Genomic DNA, 12656 nt, shown 5'->3' with positions numbered 1-12656 from the left:
AACGACTTGTCTCTTACAAGATGGAATCTTGAAGGGATTGCCACTAATCATCCCTGTTTCACCACTTGGTAAAGTTCTAACATGCGAAGGTTCCATCTCCTCCCTGGGGATGATCAGCATGGGTGGAAAGAGGTCTTTAGCTATGTTCTTCTTGTGTGGACTATGATGAAGACTTGCATGGTGTCAAGTCAAAGCAAGGATAGGTGTCTCCATTCAAACTTACCATAGGATCTTGGAGGAGGGATCATGAACAGCATCGCCTCATGAGCCCTTGGACCAGCTGAAGCCACTCATAGAGCTCAACAAAACATGTTGGAAGGTTGCTTGGACTAATTCCTAGGCAATCTTTTTGGCTCAACCAAATAAAGCAAATGCTCTCTTTGGGTCAGCGGGGGTAGGGGATTGTAGTCGTCTCATGTCTATGCTTGTTACATTGGTAACAAAAGCATGCATGGGAGTAAGCTTGTGCAATAGGCTACAATATAATTTTTTGGTGGAACTTAACTGTGGTAGGCAATGCCAAGGAAGCTGACTGAACGCTGCAGCAAACACGGACTGCAACCAGCAGTCAAACCCTGTAGTGATGTCCTCCAAGAATGAGCACCAAATGCTACCCAAAAAATGCTAGTATTTGGACTTGCCAACCTGCGAGACAGTCTAGCTGCTGCACTAAGGCTGGATGGTCTTGCTCCTCTTCTAGCCTTGGCTGCTGGCAAATATGTAGAGGAGATGAGGAAGAACAAGAGCAAGTAGCCCTTCCATAGGCTAACCTCTTCTGCCTTCATAACATCCGCCAGGTTGACCTATCTGAGCGAATTTTGTTGTCCTCGCAATCGCCCTTGATTGGCCTCTTGCAATTGGCCTTTCAAATCACCCTTTAAATGACCCTACAAGTAGCCTCATCCATGCATGCTATACAATCCAAAGGGCGGGAACCACCCAGTGTCATTCAGTGGCCGCACAACCAAAGGGTTATGCCTTCTGACTAAATCTAAAGCGTGCCACATCCTCCTGTGAGAGATGCATGTGACATTGTCCCCTAATCGTCAATCATTACAGTAAGGCTTTGAGTGAAGCAAGCATGGATGCTCAATTTATGACATACTTGATGCAGATCCTTTGATTGTTTGATTAACCCTCCTCTGAGATGCCATAGTAATAAATTACATTGCAATGTGTTTCCTGAGATGAATGTGAGGACCTTGCTAAGGTGAAACACTTATATTGACAGCTGAAATCTTTTTATTATAATAAAAGTGTATTTTATATCCTCATAATCGTGATTTTGGAACAAATTACATAGGAAATCTTGCACACACATATGGTGTTGCTGATCTTCTATTTACGAGCATATAGATGGCATTCTATAGCTTATCCACTGGTTTTAAAAAACTATCCATATCATCAAAGGGCATATCATCCCAAAACTAACCCTCCATCGCTCACAAGTACTTTTAGAGAATCTTGCTTCATCTTGTCAAGATGCACAAATCCATCAATCTTATCACTTTCACAAAAACTTACCTAAATAAAAAAATTTATTGATTCAAATTCACTTGGAAGAAACGTCATAACAAAATTTCTGAAGGCATGACTTAGCTATGGGAGAAAACCTTTATTGACTTTGCAACTGAAAAGATTGCGAAAGGCTGAATTAGAAGCCTCAGGCCCAAGCTGACTCGCCAACCAAGCAAGCACAACACCTTGGCAATCGTCTACCACTTGCTGCTGTTTATGTCCTGCCAAACTACTACTTTCTTCAAGGGAACTTGATACTCTGGATGCAAGGCCCATTGCAGAATCATTGATGACTTTTTCACACACAGGTTTGCAGCATTCTTTCAAAGGATCTATGGATGTGCAAGCCACCAACAGTTGACTCCTGTTTACTATCTGTTCAAACTCCAGGACACTTGTGATTGGACATAAACCCCCAGTAAGGATTTCTGGCATGAGTGAACACAAATCTGGAATAGTTTCATTTGCTCCACCATCAATGAGAAAACTCATTGCTTCTGAAAAGCATGAAATTGCCGCTGTGCTGTTTAGTACCAGGGATCCAGAAGAGCTGCTTAGCTGTCCTTGCACAACTCGCATCATACTTCCAAATTGAGGGCAACAAATCACATCTCCAACGTATTCAGCTAGAGGAGCCATGCAGTCAATTGCTGTTTTCTGGATTATTTCAGTGAAAGATGAGGGGTCAAGGCTGCACAAACCTATTGAAGACGAGGAAAAACCAAACTTTAAAAGCATATGACAAAAACATCACTGCTTTACTGAACAACACACAAGTCTTTCATTACCACCCATGCAAATATTCAATGGTGCAGGCATTTGTTCGGGATCAAAAGTGAAATCAGACATACATAAAGAGTATGAGGCACTTCATACCTGATGCTGGTTGGGACTCAGGTCCACTTGGTAAGTATGGATACAATGGAGAAGAAGGTAACAAAGGAACCAAAGAATCAGGAGCAGCACTTGGCACAAAGCTTGAAGGTGACACAGCTGGGCTGTTGAAAGGTGCTCCTAAGTACATGACAGATGGCACAGGAGGTATCTCTGACACAGAATTCATTGCTGTCGTCATGCAATTCCATGATGGAAAGAGAAACCATACAAGAGTCATATCTGTCCTAGATATAAAGTCCACAGAAACCAAAACATAAGCATTGTTAGACTGCTGAATACAGTCTTACCTAAAGGATGGAAAGCGCTACTTAGAACCGATCAAGATAACAAAAACATGTTTTTAGCTACAGAATTTCTTCCTCTTTCATTCTCATGCAAAGTTCATCAATGTGGGGTCTGCAAGCTTTGTTTCATTAATGTGGGGTCTGCAAGCTTTGTCTCCATACTGAGGAATTGAAGAATACCAATCATCTTGCACATGAGATGTCAATCAGAAAATTGTGATTTCAATATTTTGCATCAAACATAGCATTTTCTAAGTTTTTCAATAGTTGCGTGTTTTTTACCCAAAAATTTGTCGGCAATTAAAAAAGCCTCACTAGAGGGGCATTTCCACAATCAGAATAAAACTTGTAATTTTCATTGAAGGAAACCTTGCATGCCACAAGAGAGGGGTTGATAATGGGGGCTTAGAGGGTTGGTGTCTTGGCCCTCGGGACATCCCAAGGTAGGGCTCGATATTGCTTGCGTTAATGGGAGCTTAGAGGGTTGGAGTCTAGGGACTGTTAGCCCTCGGGTTATGCTAACATGGAGCCACAGGCCTAAGTGCATCAACGAGTGCCGACCTCGGAAGCCGTGGAGTCCTAACCGAACACCATTTTGTAGTGGAGGTGCACGAGATTGCAGCGTCACCACCGATAAGAAGTTGTGGCTTGACGCACCGAGCGCCTCTACACTTAGAAGGCAGTTTTGTTAGGTAGTCGCTATGATTGTAACAGGCAAAGAAGAGAACACGAGAGCAATGCGCCGAGTTCTCTTCATCTGACCTGAGTTGCTAGGATAGGGAGCGACTGAGTGTTCATTGCAAGCCGAGGCAGCTTGGTTGTACTCAGACATTACGAGTTGATTCAATATAAGTTAATTATGTTGTCCATGTACTTGTTTTGTTAATGAATTGCTCAGTACTTTGTGTGTGTGTGTAACTCGGTATTCTCTCGTCATCATACGGTTCTCCTACGACAGCTAACCCAAACTCCGACTATGAATGTTATCATCTGTTCTAACGCCGGAGCGCGCCATCCTTAGAATTGCAAGAGAGGATATCTTCACCGAGCACAACACCCGGTTAGGTTAACGCCAAGCACCTTTTCTGAGTTAGCCATGGGTGAGGGAACCGAACTGTCAACATTTTGGTGATCATGCTAGGGAAGGGTCAATTGAATTGCGAGTTGATGAGTTGTCAGTTCAGGAGATTTAGAGAACCGAGTTAATAAGCTCACTGTCAAGGTCAATAAGGTTCATGTTAACCAGCGATGAAGTGAGACAGTTGCTGGGAATCGTGGGCTACTATAGGAAATTTCTCCGAGTGACTACAGACGAGTGGCGTAATCTGGTAGTGTGTTTGAAGACCGACGTGTAGGATACACAAAGTATTCGAATTGCTACTTGGATGGTTGACACACACTCGGAAAGAAGAAGAAGATAGTGAAGAGTTCCTAAACCAAAAGAATTGGTTACATCCGACCATGAGGACTGGAGCGGTCTCATAACCAGAGTTCAACGCCTGAAGGAGAATGGCAGAAGAAGCAACTATCCAACAGGAGCGACAAGCACGAGGAGAGAGACTTGGTTACGCTACCTCAAGGGTCGAGGTTGATGGCATAAGAACCGAGCCATGTAATATCAAAGCTATACAGCAGATGCCTAAGCCTCAAAATCTAACTCAATGTGTTCTTTTGTCGGGTTTATCAGCTTCTATCGACAATTTATCAAAGACTTTGTCAAGATTGCAGCTCCTTTGTATGAGTAAAAAAGAAAGATGCTAAGTTTAAGTGGAATGCCGAGTTGACTGTGGTTTTCCATGAATTAAAGAACCGAACAATTCTAAGGCAACCAAGGTGGAATGTTATCTTCCATGTAAATGTAGATGCTTCTGGTTATGCCTTAGGTATTATTTTGGCTCAGCCGGATGGTCGATTAGACTATGCAGTATATTATGCCAGCCGATTGTTAACACTTACAGAGTCCAATTATAGTACCACTGGGCGAGGAGCTTTGGGAATGATCTTTAATGTGCAAAAACTAAGGCATTATTTACTCGGTAATGCTTTTGTGTTCTATGTGGACCATCAAGCCTTGCTTTATCTTATCAACAAGGTTTTCCATGAATTAAAGAACCGAGCAATTCTAAGGCAACCAAGGTGGAATGTTATCTTCCATGTGGATGTAGATGCTTCTGGTTATGCCTTAAGTATTATTTTGGCTCAGAAAGATGGTCGATTAGACTACGCAGTATATTATGCCAGCCGATTGTTAACACTTGCGGAGTCCAATTATAGTACCACTGAGCGAGAAGCTTGGGGAATGATTTTTAGTGTGCAAAAACTAAGGCAATATTTACTCGGTAATGCTTTTGTGTTCTATGTGGACCATCAAGCCTTGCTTTATCTTATCAACAAGACTGTCATTCAAGGACGTCTTGTTTGCTGAATGCTTCTTCTTCAAGAGTTCAACTTTAAGATCATTCATAAGCCCGACAAGAGCCATGTTTGAGCTAACTCTTTGTCCATGTTACTTGCTCTCAAGAATACACGAGGCGTCACTATGGAATTACCAGATGTTGAACTCTTCGTAGTGGATTATAATGAGCATGAGTATGCCGAGTTGATGGATTATTTATCTAAGGGTATGTTTCCTGACACAATGCCTTGGGATAGCAAACAACTGGCCTTGAAGGCTTGGAAGTACACCTTAATCGGTGGACACTTCTATTGCCAGTGTGCAGATGGAGTTCTTCACAAATGGGTTATGCCACATGAGTGAGCAGATGTCTCGCAAGAAGCTCACTCAGGTCCATCAGGAGAACATTTTCAAGGGGAGTTAACCGCCAGAGAAGTCTTCCAAGCAAGCTTGTGGTGGGACACCTTGTTCGAAGATGCTCAGACTAAGTGCATGCACTGTGACGTCTGTCAACGCACTGGACGGTTATTGGCTAATCAGTCTATGCCCATACAACCCACTCGTTCATGGGAAGCCTTTCAGCGAATGGGGTTTGTTAGTCCTTTCAAACCAGCCAAGTTCACTCAGAATAAATACATCATTGTTGCTATTGCCTATGCTACTAAGTGGGCACAAGCTAAGGCATTCCGAGATAACTCAGCTCGGAGCACTCCTAAGTTCATCTTTGAGAATATCATTTGCAGATATGGATGCCCTTTTTAGCTTGTCAGTGATCAAAGTACACATTTCTTAACGATGTGGTACAGTCTCTTAAGAAGGAATTCAAAATCATGCATACAATTTCCACCACTTACTATCCTCGTGGGAATGGTGAAGCCGATTCAACAAACAAGACACTTTAGCTCATCCTCACAAAATAGTACAATCGGCTAAGGGTGAATGGGATACTAAACTCCATCCTGCTTTGTGGGCGTATTGAACTGCTTACAAGGTCACTACCAACCTTGCACCCTTTCATATGGCCTTAGGCTTGGAAGCAGTTGTTCCCTTAGAATTTATTGTTCCGAGTCTTCGAATTGCGGGGTAGGGGCGCGGGGAGCGGGGGGAGGGGGAAGGGGGATGAGAGTGATCATATTAGGGGGGACTAAGGAGGGGGAAGGAGGCGGGGGGAACCCTGGAGGGGGCGGGGGAGGTGGAGAGGAAGAGGGGTCTTGGGGGGGAGGGGGAGGAGGAGGAGGGATAAGAACGACCGCAGGCCCCCCCTGCTGATTAGGCTCACTGGTGCTCTGGATCCGCTCCTCCGCAACTGTTGCCGAGCTAGCGTCCACGACTTCCGCCAACGCCCCATCTGAAGCTCCTGGGGCTCGCGGTTGCTGCAAGGGTGAGTGCGGAGGCTGAACTTCCGAAGCGGAAGGATCAACTAGATGAGCGGTAGCCCCTGCCGCTGGAGGAGGTGGCTCCTGATGTTCCTCCTTCGAGGCCTCTCGGTCAACCCTGTCCCTCTCTCTGCGATTGGCCCTCTGCCTACGGCTTGGTTTCTTTTTCTTTTCAACCTGGGTCTAGTCCCCTTCTGAGGGGGTAACCCAGGGGGTCTCAGACTCCTACTGCTCCTGCCGGAGAGGGCGCTGGACTCGGGCCTGCTGACTCTACCTATTTGCGAGCATTGGGGGGGAGGCACTCGGCCCTAGCCATGGGGGCAATCTCTGGCAAGGTGACCCATCAGTCTGCAACGGAGACACTGGCCTGGTAGCCCATAAATCTCCACTCGCTGGCAAAGTGTACCCCCTTCAAGGGTCTCTAGAAGAATAAACTTTGGGAGGGACTCTGGGCTCTAAACCACCAGTCTGATCTTGGGGACCCCGTCATCTGCTACCACTACTGCGGCCGAATCTGGCGGAGACTCGAGCACTGTGCCAAATGCCCGACCAATGGAGGGGAGAATGGCTCTATACTCCTTTGGGAGCCCTGGGAAGCGAAACGTAACCGGAAAGCGGGGAACATGGTGTGTCGTGTCCATGTCCTCCATTGTAAAGCCATGGTACCACGGAAAGAGGTACAGCAGATGCGGGCCAAGGAGGATGGGGCTCTGCTCCACCAGTGTAGGCTGTATCGGGGGAGCTCAGCTGGATGAGGAAAACGCCTCTCCCATAGATGGTGACCTCCTGAATGTGGTCGCCCTCTAGTGCCAAGCTCACCTGGATCCACTCTCGCACCTGTCGCCTTGTGGGTGTGAGGCCCACAATTCTGCCCACAATCGCCTTGTCCTGAAGGGACTGAACTGCTTGCTTAACCTATTGTTTGTCGGCTGGAGAAAGGACCTTACCGGACCTTACCGGCTGTGGGATTCGAGGTGCTGCTATAGAGCCTCTCTGGCCAGACCAAAGGTCACCACCAAGATCCTATTTCTTCCGCCAAACCCAAAAGCTTCTGCTGCTGGTGAAGAATGGAAGGAGAGGGGGCGAGGGGGGATAGGAATGGACAATGCGGGAGGATGGACGTGAAGAAGGGAGATGAAGGGAAGCAGGCAGGACGGAGAAGCAACAAGGGGGTCAGGAAGAGGGCGGACAGGGGTGGGAGCACGGGGGAAAGGAGAGAAGGTAGGAGGGGGTGGAGAGGAAGGCAGGGGTGAAGAGGTGAAGGGGCGGGAGGGCAGGGGGAGGAGGAGGAGGATGGCGGGGTGGATGGCGGGATGACGAGGCGGGTGGCGGGATGAGGCAGCCAGCGGGCGAGGAGGAGGGAGGAGTGGAAGGCGGAGGCAAGGCAGCGGAAGGGCTAAGGAAGGAGAGGTGGAGAGGAGACCGGCGAAGGCTGGAGCGGGGTGGAAGGTCGAGGCGAGGCGGAGGATAGGGAGGAGGATAGGGGCGGAAAGGAGGCGAGGCGGCAAGGAGTAGGGGCGGGATGGCGATGGCGGGCAGCAGGAGCCAGGTCCGCGAGCAGCTATGTGGATGTTATGTTACTCACTCGCAATCACTCTACTATTTGCAGGATATCTCTAGACTTGAGCCCGCATACCTCGAGCGTATGTAGACTCTCCGTCCAGATCTCAGCACCTTACTGCCCTAGTAGACAGCCTAGGTCTCAGCCAATGTAGAGCTAAGTCTGCAGCAATCCTGATCCTCCTCAACCTCCCTGAAGTAGGCCCAAGTATAGGTCTGCTGCTGCTCCTTACTGCTCTTGGAAGGCTGCACTGCTGGATGAATTATGAGGCCCAGCCGACCAGGCTGCTGCAAAACTGCCCTAAAGGGCTCTCATAACAAAGGCCCCTGGCCCACAAAACTAGGGCTTTGGCCCTCACTTCAAGGGCAGATGCTCTCCTATATATGCAGGCTCCAGTGACCAGTCCCCCCTCTGCCCTGCCATTTTCTAGGCATGGTAGGCTGGCTGGAACTAGCCCTATACCTGGCCGACCAGGCTGCTGTTAACCCCAGCCATGTTGCGCCTCTGCCAGGCCCTTCTCCAGCGCCGTACAGATCCATACACCCTGCAGATGTCAGCACCATGTCATCGCCTCCTATTCTGGGTCCCTTGTGCTGGCTACTGCTTCGCCTTTTGCTGCTGCAAATCCATCCCAGCTCCAGGTACCTTCCATGTTTTTTGATGATAGGTGCTGCCCATGTGGGAGCCTCCTCTCTTCCTTTTCTCTTGGGCACATCCTGCCCTAGGTCTCCCTCCCCCACGCTCTCCTCGTATGGGGGCTTCCAGATGGGGAGGTGACCTTTCCAACCCATGTATCCTGCCAATGTCCAAGAATACACGCCCGTAAGATGTGACTGGGCTCACCTATCTGTGGGAACCTACCTCATCTAAATCGACATCTCGCAATAAGATAGAGTCGTCGTGAAAATCCAGAATTGATACTTGAAAGTGCCCGTCCTCGCGTGGAGGTCCTCAACACGGAGGACTTCCCGAGCCCAAAAATACCATGATGTTTGGGTATAGGGCTGCATACGGTGACGTCTCAGCCTCCTCGCATAGGCCACTCACAAAGTGTGAGGTTTATGAGGGGAAGTAGCATACTTCAATGAATTGGTTCTATCGAGAGGGGCGTGGTATCGGATCCGAATCCACAGAAATCTTGAATGTGTGTGAAACCTCTCAACAGACATTGTCCCCGTGAGATATGATCTGTATAGTACTGCCACTCCTCCCGAGCAGCAGGGCATAGTGATGCGGAGCAGCAGGAAGCAAGGTGGAGCAAGGGTGATGGCGGTGAGAGATGGGGGGCCAGGGGACTTTAGAAGACCAACACGAAACAAAACTATACAAAGAAAACTCAAACCAAAGCTACAATTATGTTCGCATTAGTACCCAAGCATAAGCTGCTGTCTGCCTTGAGAAACCAATATGCGAAAGTGGTCCACCACAGCAAGCTGACCAATGAGGGCAGCTACTCCAACAAGCACTGAATGCTGGACATCGAGTTATTAGGCTGCTCTAAAGCACATCAGCCACTCAAAATAACCAGAGGGCAATAGCTTAGCATTTAGCCTGCACATTTGGACACAGCAATGCAAGCCAGCAGCCTGGCAGAGTCAAAGCAGGAGTGTCTTCCAACCCAGTAAAAGCAGACAAGAGCGGGGCTCTATCACCTCAATTTCCTACGGTTATCTCAATTGAGCATTCCCTTAAAAAACCCCAGCACCAGTGTTACCACTGTGACCAGCTATGGTGATTAATGCAGATTCCAATCTCCCTGCCTTTCTAGCCTTTACTATAAATTCTTGCATGCTAGCAAGGCCAATAGTTGTGTAGAAATAGAATCAGCATGTATGTGAGGCTATCGTTGTCCCTTAAATCATAAATTGCAGTACTATTCCCCACTTCACATCCCAATCGTACACTACACAAAGAGCCATAATTTCAGTACAATTCAGGGTAGACTAGCCTTTTGGCCTTTGTAATAACCTCTGCAAAGCAAACATATGGGAACGAAATGAGTCCTAGCCTTATTCTCCAATTTACGTTCAATACATATTGAACCAACCACCAATATGTCCAAGAACAGACCTGGGAACAGATTGATGTCAATGTTCATGTGAATGCATGAACTCATAAATCTTAAAAATTGTATCAATACTTACACCATGAGCCCCTTAAAGTAAATGTGGGTCGCACGCACAAAGATATGTTAGTGTTCGTACACCTACACACTCTTACCTTCCATAATTTCTTAGGACTTTAAAGATGCTAACAAGAAAAAAAATCTTCGAATCACGCTAGGCATGAATGAAATTATCTTGATGGTCATTCTTTATCGAGAGACGTCATCATTCACATCTCCTCAATTTGCAGTTGAGTGATTTTATTGTCTCCCGCAAACATTTTGAGATTTTCATTACTTCTCCAAAGATGAAGGGCATACTTGACCATAACTAAGGTTGGCACTCCAGATCCAAGCTAATGAGATGTGGCCCTCCCTGTGTGAAGCGAGGTGATTGTCATTTTTGAGCAAAAGCCTCCGCTAGACTTTAGGAAATATAAAGAGCATGACAGAAAACACAGACTCTCTCTCACATAACACCCTCGATTCGCAAAATCCTCAGGCTAGATCCCTCTGCCCATAGCCGCTGAATATCCAAGGGCGTAAATCCTGCTACTGCACACAGAATTGGTCGGTAAGAGCAGCGGTGCAAAATTATTTTTTAAACCTTCCTTCTCACGTCTAAGAAACTATCCCAAATTCCCGCCACAATGCGCCTGAAGCATGGGAGGCATTAGTCTTGCACAGACGTCGCCTCTCAAGTAAAAGGCCTTGCTTGGGTGTTTCCACGACTTATCTGCTCTCTTGGACGTTGGACTCAAAGTTTCACGCTCGCGTTGGTCGTCTCTCTGGTAGTCGCGATGCTGTCTCATTAGTTATTTGTTTATGCACGTACACAAGTCTCATTAGTTATTTGTTTATGCACGTATACAAATTTTGCGTTCATGCAGACATTCTGGAGTTACCATCACCGTCCAATCCATCAGGCAGAGCAAACTTGCGAGTATCTGGTTTACGAAGAAAGCCCCTACGTGTTGGGAATCGTGACATGAACAGGCAATGTAGACCCAGAAGGTACGTGCTGCTCTTCATCTCCCAGCCAGCTGATGTACAATGTCGTCTGCTGCTGTCACCTGATGAATAATTTGTGCTGGCATTGGAGCTCTATGCCTGTTGCAGGCCTGCCCATTTCCAGTAAGATACCTTCGGCACCGCGAAGAGCTGTGCCTTGTCAATTGTTGACATGTTGAGCTGTGGAAACTTGCGGTTCATCAGGGAAAGTTGCAATGCGGAGACGGTAAACAAGGCATACCCGATGTGTGTCTGAAAAAGCTTAGGTCACCCCGCGAAGGCTGCAATCATGCGCTTCAGAGGTTAATTAATGCAGATGGGTAGTGGAGGGAAGAGAGGTTTGGGAAGTTTGTTTGCTTGGGTTATTGGGCAGGCAACGGCCAAGAAATGCTGGGAGGCTGGTACAAGGCGAAGCGCAAAGAGTGTAAAGGCAGGCTGTGCATTACGAATCCCGATGTAGTCTATCCTACCTATGTATCTGCAGCAGCAGTGCATTGATGATGCAGTGCAGTTGCATTTGGCATGGCTGCTGCAGCATTTAAGCCTAGAGCTTGGAGTGTTGAGTGCACAGCAGTGAGTGACGTCGCGTCTTGCCAATGGCCATCATCTGCTTCCACATTCTTGTTAGTGGTTGGCAAGTATTGCACGCGCCGCTCCTCCTATTAAGTTCCACCGGACTATAGCCGTAGCGGTAGACACCACGCCAGTATTTATTTACTCTCGTCATACATATTTCACCTTCCTCACTCACTCCACTCCACGGAAAGCAACACGCCCCAAAAATTAGGAACTTAATCCCTACCATTTGATCATCCCTTCCCTTTGTGGGAAGGCAGGACTTGAGCAAACCCAGCGTTTTGGAATTTGTATAACCTATGCCATGTTCTCTCCTTCAACCAAGCAACAAGGTACCATCAAACACACGACAACACCCCGACAAGCAAGCATGCTCAAGAGAGAGAGACAGAGATTGAGACAAAAGAAGAAGAACGAAACCACCTCCATCTCCGGCCCACACCTTCAAACACTCCTCCCTCCCTCATTCATTCATCCCAAGACTCAACTAGAGTGTCTTGATGTTGTTTGTGCTGCCTTTCAAACATGCATGATGAGCTTTGCAAGCTACTATTGCAATTTCTCATCCCTTTATACTTCTTGGCTCGTTGTTTAGATATATATATTGTTCTCAATCTACTATTACTCTTCCCCAACTTCTTAGCCCAAGTTCTAGAACTCTCAATCTACTATTAAACCACATGGCTAGAGAATGGGCAAAAGCCTCAAACAACAAGTTACACCTAAGCTAAATGGTGTGACTATGAAGGAGGTTTGTTTTTTGCCTGTTAGGCTCAAGGTCCAAATCATTGTGAGTTATCTTACAAATACTTTGGTGCTAGGTCAACAACAACATTAGATGCTTAGCAAAAACGAGGCTTGGCATTTTGGGAGTAAGTTTTTGCGAGTTTTGCAAGTTTTTATTAAATTTTTTCTATAGCTCATGGCATGCCAT

At 47.0% G+C, this 12656-nt stretch overlaps 1 protein-coding gene across 6 annotated transcripts in view; it reads right to left on the bottom strand.

Moving 5' to 3' along the window:
• LOC147901524 (putative GPI-anchored protein At1g61900) overlaps positions 1-11749 on the bottom strand; it is a 45811-nt gene extending 34062 nt beyond the window's left edge. The window contains exons 1-4 of one of the 6 annotated variants that reach the window (XM_087374752.1): positions 11418-11749; positions 11041-11326; positions 2395-2583; positions 1614-2219 (exon numbers count right to left, since the gene is read on the bottom strand). In XM_087374752.1, coding sequence (XP_087230878.1) covers positions 1614-2219; positions 2395-2583; positions 11041-11167 — 922 coding nt within the window. In that variant the 5' untranslated portion in view covers positions 11168-11326; positions 11418-11749. Of the gene's footprint in view, positions 1-1613; positions 2220-2394; positions 2640-10456; positions 10507-11040 lie in introns of those variants that run through there. The other 5 variants (XM_087374755.1, XM_087374753.1, XM_087374754.1 and 2 more) reach the window with 5 other exon arrangements.
• Between the last annotated feature and the right edge of the window lie 907 nt (positions 11750-12656).

The sequence above is a fragment of the Dipteris shenzhenensis genome, chromosome 5 (genome assembly GCF_047967505.1).
Source record: "Dipteris shenzhenensis isolate YYH24624 ecotype China chromosome 5, Dip_SZ_1.0, whole genome shotgun sequence".
In the NCBI taxonomy this organism is placed as follows: Eukaryota; Viridiplantae; Streptophyta; class Polypodiopsida; order Gleicheniales; family Dipteridaceae; genus Dipteris; species Dipteris shenzhenensis.
This window is presented reverse-complemented; position numbering and strand designations above follow the sequence as displayed.